Source organism: Varroa jacobsoni, unplaced genomic scaffold, assembly GCF_002532875.2.
Source record: "Varroa jacobsoni isolate VJ856 unplaced genomic scaffold, vjacob_1.0 scaffold_322, whole genome shotgun sequence".
Lineage (NCBI taxonomy): Eukaryota > Metazoa > Arthropoda > Arachnida > Mesostigmata > Varroidae > Varroa > Varroa jacobsoni.
Window position 1 is genome coordinate 59,670 of NW_019213224.1, and position 8,626 is coordinate 68,295.

Here is an 8,626-nt window from a genome sequence, read left to right on the forward strand (position 1 = left end):
CAGTATCGAAATTCGACGTTTAAAAAAAATAATGCATTATTTCAGTCGTTTTTAGCTAGGCTATTATGTCGGCTGACGCTTCGCGGAGAGGTTTAAACCGCCAATCAGGAAGGCGGTGCCTCTCGCCTCCCCGCCACAAACTAGATCCCGAAAGTAAGCTCAAGGAAAATGCCTTTACCTAGTATTTATACACGCGTTCAAATTGACAAGTTTGTAATAAAGTTGCATGGTGAAGGTTTAACTATGACAAGCGAGATGGAGTGAGAGATTTAGTAGCTTTTTGCGTTGCATGCTTGACAAATTTCTTCACGGAAGATTGACTAAAGGGCTCAATTTTTATGTGTGGTTGCCTATTCAAGGCCGTTGTTTCAAAGCACAATTAAATTTTTGTATTACATAAGAAACAAATAACATATTTTATTACGAAATCCGGATTCGATAAAGAAACTATGAGAAAATACTTCACAAGCTTGTATTAATTGGCTGACGCGACTTTCTATCAAGCGTTAAAGTTTCTCCGGGCATTTACAACGCGAAAATTACTTAGCATTGTAATACTTCAAAATTGAATTCGTATTTTAGCATAAGTATTATAAACCGCCTCGTACATAGCGTAGGCTAGATTTTTAATCTTTTATGGACCATAACCAGGCTCAAGTCGTGAGTTATACGGTGCTGATTATGGCATGCCGAAAAAGGACCTATATTGGTGCCGACTATCTGGCAAGTCAATAATGGGAAGGATATTTAGACATCAACCGTCATCTCGATTTCGGTTTTTATATGTGAAGCGTACTCATTTATGACGATTTCCTGTAACGCGCCAAGCGCCGGCGCCTTGGTTGCAGAAGTCCACATCAAGTCGCCAGTGCGATCTTCGTGCCAAGTCGTTCCCAAACCAAGCGCCTCACTTACTTGCCTGCTGTGTCAGTGACTGGACCTAGAGATTCGAAATGGTAGGGACCAAATACACAACTTCCTATATGTATATATATATATATATATATATATATATATATATATATCCAAGCGAACAACTGTCTATAAATATATCCTGTTGCGTTTCCACATTAATATCGTAGACGAATTCGTCTACGTAGATTTAATTTATGGATTATTACATTTACTAAGAGAAACCTATCTTCGGAAGTGCAACTTTACTCCATACGAGGGATGACACATATTTTAAAAAACATAAATAGATTTATCGCGAGTGAACCTTTTATCGTGTGGCCTTATTGAGTCTGTGATGCTTTACCGGAAGACAGACGAAAAGATCTTGTCGGTCCTGATACCCAGCGATGTAAGGCATCAATGTGGGTCGGCAACGACAGTCGTTGTGAGCTTCGGGAGGAGATGACAATTTGCTTTGTCGTTTTCTACTTTCTCTTTTGTTTTTTTTCCTTTATTTATTTATAATACTAGAGATAACATATCTTTATTTAGTTATGATAAGGTCGAGATGACGAGGTTTGTTCTACTAGAGTGTCCTAACTGGCTGGAAGTAGTCTTACCGCGTTAACTCATTAGGCCTTAGGGCTATTTTTGTGCTGTGTGAACATATTTTATGCTATTGAATAACCTAGAGTGATTATTGTTAAGTTTGTTTTCTGTTAAATTTTTGTGTTTTGGAAAATTTAGTTAATGCACTTTCCAAGTCCAGATTTTTTATGCACGTTGCTTCCACAGGCTTTCGAAACCTACATATGAAAGGTTTTTAATGTCGGCCAATCGGAAACGGTGCTTAAGATTTTCGAATTTTATCCAGTATTATGCTACTCCGGGCCTTCCATCTTTATATGCATGCGTGTACACGATAAGTTCAGTGATATTTACCGGTGGAAAGGCAAACGTAAGCATATTATAGCCCATTATGGGTCTTCTGGTAGAGCTTAAAAATGTCGTTGTGAGCTCAAATTGTGTGGGTCGCGGTGCTTTCGTGGCTCCATAATCAGGTCCACTTTTGGCATAGACAGTTGCTTAATGCGGAAATGGGGACAGCCGAAAAAACGTATTAATACTGCCGTTTCTTAATTTCTCTCCAAGGCCGGCGACGGTGTACATAATGGCTACACTGAATTGTCTCATTATCCGTTATTCTGGTCGGTCACTATATCGTTGCGTATTGTTGCGTCGATATTTTTGATAAAAACCTGTTACCTGCGTACTCCGATCTTTACTCTATGGTATTGTCTGAAATAAATAATCTGTAGTAAAACTTTGTAAATCGTTTATTTCACGTTAAATACTCTTTGGAAATGATTTAGATAGTCAGAGACGTTTTAGGTGCAATATCGATATTTTCCTATTAAGCAGTTCCCTCGTTAAAGATCTGTCTTATATATCACTGTCCGCTAAAGAAAAATGTCTTAAATTTTCTTTATCGCAGCAATTTTTTTCGTTTTTGTATCATAAGAAGGCTTATGTGTCGATATTTGCTTATTAGGAAAATCTACCTTCTAAATTTCCAAATAAAGTCCTACACATAATCACATATACGTTTTGCTAGACATTTTCTTGTCTTGTCATTCCTACACAACAATACATGTCTAATGTAAATCCTTGCTGTACTGCACCCACAAACGTTGTGTGATGGTACGTCTTGAGCACACGAACAAGTTTTACAAAACGTTGCAACTCCGCTTGAAAGGCGCGAGGACTCGACATTAGAAAACTTGGAAATTTTCGATCGCATGCGCCAGTCTTCTGCGATGAATAAGCTTTCTATTAAGATCAAATAATTAGCTTGTGTAACAAGACACTCATGCAGCGCCTATTTCAGCCGTCAAGAGTTGTTATTGTGGTTAGATGTGCATGATGGAATTTACCGTGGTTGTGTTTCGCCGCGACTTATACGGGCGATGGTTTGGCTTTCATATTTACACATGGTATATCCCAAAGTGACGATTTTGTTTATGTACCGCGCTTCGTTTCGTCCTTTTTTGATTTAGTGCAAACTTTCAAAATGAATTCGATAAGCAACCGATAGAACTGGTGATACATTGTGCAATGTAAAATGTAATTACGGTGTTTATCTTGGTTCAGTATCGAATGAAATGATTCGGTGTGCAATTTCTATATTCGACCCTTTATCACTTGGCAGTGAAACATTTGAGCGTTTTTGCATTGCCATCGTAGGAATAAGACAATCTGAAGCCTCTCCTGATGCATAAAGACGGTTTTTTTTTTATCATAGAGTTCTACCAATTGTTCACATAATTTCCCAGGTTCGAAATTGCCATCTTGGCATCTATGAACCGCACGATTTGTCCTTCCTTATTTGTTATTATTTACTATAAGCACAGTGAGATGCGTAGAAATGCCTTTTTAGAGTCGCCATAAATGGTGCACCGTATTAACTACCTGAGAGGGGCCGAGTTTGACCTTAATTTAGGCTTGGTAGTTTTTTAAATAATTTCTAAGTTCTTAATATCAGCCTACCACGCAGTTAGTTTTACTTATAATAAATATCATAATTTTCCGTATATTCCTTTGTACGCACTCGTTCGTATGTGATTACACAACGCCATAAGCTAGGCCTTAAGCGGACGTAGCGGTGCTGAGATAATTCACTTGTTGCAAAGAAAGCTCGGCAATATATCCGTCTACTACAAATTTTCCTTTCTACTACTATTATACTTCATTATAAACGGTATTTTATTATCAGTATATTGGAAAGTATACAAATTTATAAATATAAATTTATAAAAAATGTATATATATATATATGAAAGAAACAACGATACGATATATCCTATGCGGGCACACATAAAATGTAAGAAGTTTAATACAGGCCATTGACCGTATTTCTGTTTGCATTTTTCTATCTGCTTTTTCCTATTATGGTCCTATAATCAATACTCATCATCTCTAGGAATCATACGGAGATCAACGTCGTGGAGGACCTCGTTTTGGCGGAGGCGGCGGTGGAGCTAGCTTCCAGTCGCGTCAGCAGGACAACCAGAACCGCATTTTCGTAGGCGGTATTGGCGACAATATCAACAAGGAAGATCTCGAGAACGTCTTCTCAAAGTATGGACGTCTCACGAATGTTTGGGTGGCACAAAATCCGCCGGGCTTCGCTTTCGTCGACTTTGGCGACTCGCAGAACGCCAGCGATGCCGTTCAACAGATGGACGGGCAGGAGCTAAACGGCTCAACACTCAAAGTGGCGCCTTACAGGGGCCGTAGCAACAACCGTAGCCGTGGCGGTTTCCGTCCGGGAGGCGTCGGTGGTCGAGGTGGAAGCGGTGGTTATGGTGGGGGCCGCAATGGACATGGGGGCTATACCGTCGGGGGCGGATATGGAGGAGGCCAAGGAAGTTACGGAAGTGGAAAAAGTAGCGGTTACCAGCGTAGCGGTGGTTATGGGGGAGGCCAAGGCGGTTACGGTGGAGGTGGATATGGCAGGGAGGAATACAACTAAGCCGGGTAAGTTGAAAATGAGGCATAGTGATTAGGAAAGACAACCTTGAGTCTGTGATTTTTTTTGCTGTGAAGGAATCTAAGCAACACTTAGTGATGCCATTCGCTTAACTATTGTAACAGGGTTATGCTCGAAAACTCCATTGCTGTCAAATTGTGGTTACTTACCCAGGTGGTAGCAGTATTGTTTGTGATGATTTCTATTACGGAGTGTGAATTGAGCGTGTGTTTTTCTTTTTCTACAGGATTTTTAGAAGCGAGAGTATATTGTAATTATATACTCAATAGAAAACCACAGAAATTATTCTGTTTTTGTCTTTTATATAGAAACTTGTCTTTTATAAGGTGTGTATGCGTTTGAATGCGTTTGTTGCCAATCAATTGGATATTCAAAATGTGACAACTGTATAGGCGTTGACGACTTCGTCGAAAGCACTCCAATCTGACACGCTCCTAAAAAAATTTTTATTTTTACACAGTTTAAACAGCACCACAATAACAACAAGAGCAAAGTGATCTCTTCTTATGGGTGCATTCGTTGTAATTTGTATTTTCGAAGTGCATATCTTAGTATCGAGTAATTGCGTTTAAGAAATGTATATTTATGTAAAAGTACCCGATAATGTTCTAATCGTTTGACTTTGATCGTTTGCTCATTGGTGAAATTTGCAGAGATTACTAGGCGAGCCCAATGACACCCAGCCACCATCTCAAGTGGATGACGATTGCTTCTTGACCTGCCATGGTTCCAAAAAGGTCGTAGAAAATTAACAAAGCCACCCAAATGAGAGAAAAAACAACTAACAGCACAAGAGGAGTCACTTAGCATAGAAGCGAAAATTTATCTGCGTCACGATTTCCATATTTAGATAGCATAGGAATACTACTCTTCACTTGTACATCTTTCTAAATATAGTAACAAAAAGAGCAAATCAAAACAAAAATTAATTCGATCATACGCTGTTAAAAATTACTAGATATCTGGTTGTACGCCAAAACACAAGGATGAGCAACGGTAACTTCTGAAGTGATTCATGTTATATATATTTTTCATTAATTACAACAGCAACTATAGTAGGATTCCTCTTTGTCAACGATGGCGAATTGCCAGATAAATAAGAGACTCATTAGAAAGCGACAAGTAACAGACATTTCGATTCACAAGAAAAGATGATTTTGACCTTTTTAAAGCCATAGTAACGATGGCGGTGAAGAGACTGAGAATTTGTGAAAAATGTCGCGCCTCAGCCTGAACATCAGGCCGGCACCGCTCCTCCCGTTTTCTACTGAGAGCGTCCACTGCGCATCTCACACGCGACGATGTGTTTGACTAGCACTGATAAATCTGATAACTCGACCAGTTAACAAATAGCTCATATGCCTGTTATCTATAGCTGACAAAGGCATCGCTTGTACCCATAAACAACAACACATCACACAGATAATATTGAGATAATACCGATGTCTAAGGATCTATCGGCAGACGTTGTCGCCAGGTATTAGAAATTGTCATCTAATTGGCAGGTCGAGTCTTCAGATTAGAAAAGTAAAAGAGATAAAAGGAGATCAGAAGGGTACTGAAAACCTGTTGCGTGATGTTACATGATGATGAATTGGATGTGGACCTGTAGGGCGCTGGGGTGAAGTGCCGAATTTCACGTATGTTTTTTGCTTGGAGGGGCAGCGGCCTGGCCTACTATTCATCAGCCACAATTGGTCTCAGCTACATGCTAGCTCATCATAGATCAACTTAGTTTTTACAGATGGCTGCTTGCAAAAGCAAGCAGTCAAATGTTTGTACAAACAATGTGTATTTAACGGCTATACTTTAGCAGATGTCGCTACCAGCGTAACAGTATAATTGATGATTTAGTCGTAGTTGTGGCCTTGTGTTCTTCTACTACAATCGCTACAGCATTCTGTAGAGATTGTTAATAGGGATGTTGTGTCATATACCATAATAGTGCATGTTGATGCTGTTACCATGACAACGGTTATTGCTTTGACTTCGATTGCCATGGCAATGTCAATGACGCTCCCTATGGAAATGTTCGCCGGGTTTTTCATGCGCTAAACGTCGGTAGACGTGCAGAGTCTATGTACGTCGTCCAGCCTTGTTAAACGTTGCCCCTCCGGTGGAATTTATCACTGACCAATGACAACTTGACCATCTCTGAGATTTCCGAAAACCGATCCAACAATCAAGCAGCAGCCAGGAAAGTTGACAAACCACATTGCCAAATAAAAACGACAAATAGACAAATGACAAACAAAAAATAACGAACGAACGAAAACACACAACACATGCAACAATAACAACAGAATATTGTAAACTAACGAAAAATACGAGTAAAGAGACAACAAGAAAATTATACAATGTAAACCAGTTCCTACAGAGTTTTGGAATTACATTCTGCTATTTGACACGTAACAGTGTTATGACATACTGACATTGATGAGTACTGTACAAAAAAGAGATTGTGATCTGGCCGGCAGTTTCTGCCAAGAGTTGACATTGTTGAGTCGCGTAAGGACCTTCCCTGCCAACTCGAAGACACAGGACGTTCATGCTGACTTCTTAATCAATCTTCAACGATGAGAAATTTATAATAATAATATTGATATGTAGCATATATGAATACTAAGGGTGTTATCAAAAACTGAAGATGACTTAAACCTAGAAAACAGTACTAACAGACAAAATATGCAAACAACCAATAAATGTAGTAAAACAACAATAAAATACGAACATTTCCGATATCAGCTGTTTTGAGTACAAGTAGCCAAAGACGGCTTTTTTCGTGAATAACGGGCTTGATGTTGTGACAATGGATTTCACGTTTTTATGTACGCTGAAATGTTTACTGCCTACCCTTTTGACAAGGGCCGTTTTCGAGCGACGCTATATAAGAAGTAAATGTTTGCTAGTTTTCGAGAAAAAAACAGTGAAAATTAAATGACAAGGCCCATCTGAGTCCTACTTAGCGGCTGCCAAACACGATCTTTGGAATAATACAGTTTCCAAGACTGAGGAATCATTTGCTGCTATAATGATGATCGTAATAATAATGGAGGATAGTGTTTATGTTCAAAATAAAATTGGTGTTGATATCTATAAGATTTGCGTGGTCTTCGTTTGTCACACGGATTTTTTTGTATTTGTTTTTGTATGGTAGTTAGGAATGAAGTAATTTCAACCGTATAAATGGTGAATATTAAATGGGAAACAACTAAGTGGTATTTTCATATCAGTTGTTTGCGACTTTTGTCCAGATGAGGAAGAGTGATAAATTTTACCGAACTTGTGTTAAGCAAACTCGTCTTAAAGGCGACGGATTACAATTACACACCTAATTAAGCGGAATTTAAGTAGATCATTACCTTAAATGACAAACATTTTATTGGGATAAGGGAAAAGTTCGCTATCCAGTGATCTTGCTAAACGAATAAGGGGATAGCTCTTCCTGTTTCATAATTGATCACTTAAGTGGCTATTAAGCGATTAGGATTTTAATTTTACATATAATAAAACCATTAGTTAAATGTTGTTGTGTCCACCATTGTCAGTTGAGATGATATTACAGTCAGTCAGTCTTAGTAAAGGTTTACTTAATCAAGCGACCTGTGCTAAATATTTGTAATCTCTTCAAAGGAGATTTAATAAAATAAGCCAGTACGTAAATTGCGGCAGACAAGGTAAGAAGAAATAACACCGAGTATAACACTCTCTCATGCATATAAGAGTTAGTCCGTCTAATTGCTCTTATCTCACAGGCTAGCTTGAAATTGGGAAAGAATTATTGAAATGAATTTTGTATAAAGACAAAATATATATTAATGAAACTAGATAATCAATTCATGCTATATATCTATACATCTCGATCAAATTATGTCCAAAATAGGTCGATATGTTTATTTTAGTAACTTCGTAATTCTATAGAGACTTAAGTGTTTGCCTTATTTCGAACTACGTTTATACTCAGTAGCGAATATAAATGCGAAATAGACTCTAACAAACTTCATATTACGATGTTACAAGCGAATCCGGCGGACTTTGAATTTAAATAGCTTTTAAACTAGTTGGACTAGAATGATGATTTTTTAAATATACATTAAAGGTACATTTTTCAGACTTGTTTCAACGCTTTGGTAGTTACTGAACAGCCACGTACCTATCACTTGCGTTCACATATGTAATTTC

General features: G+C 38.3%; 1 protein-coding gene across 2 annotated transcripts; it reads left to right on the top strand.

Annotated features, from left to right (window-relative positions):
* The first annotated feature begins 574 nt into the window (after window positions 1-574).
* LOC111259340 (uncharacterized) lies at window positions 575-7,545 on the top strand. 2 transcript variants are annotated; one of them, XM_022831286.2, is made up of 3 exons: window positions 575-956; window positions 3,875-4,431; window positions 5,098-7,545. In XM_022831286.2, the coding sequence occupies exons 1-2, from the start codon at window positions 954-956 to the stop codon at window positions 4,424-4,426; spliced, it is 555 nt and encodes a 184-aa protein (XP_022687021.1). In that variant the 5' UTR covers window positions 575-953; the 3' UTR covers window positions 4,427-4,431; window positions 5,098-7,545. The 2 variants fall into 2 exon arrangements, with proteins under 2 accessions (XP_022687021.1, XP_022687020.1); XM_022831285.2 differs by lacking the exon at window positions 575-956 and adding an exon at window positions 2,251-2,888.
* Window positions 7,546-8,626: the final 1,081 nt, after the last annotated feature.

Bases quoted from the DNA above. Each gene is read 5' to 3' on its own strand.
- LOC111259340 (XM_022831285.2), top strand. From the start codon at position 2,862: ATGGTTTGGCTTTCATATTTACACATG. The intron at 2,889-3,874 runs GTATATCCCAAA...CATCATCTCTAG, and splicing joins GGCTTTCATATTTACACATG to GAATCATACGGAGATCAACG.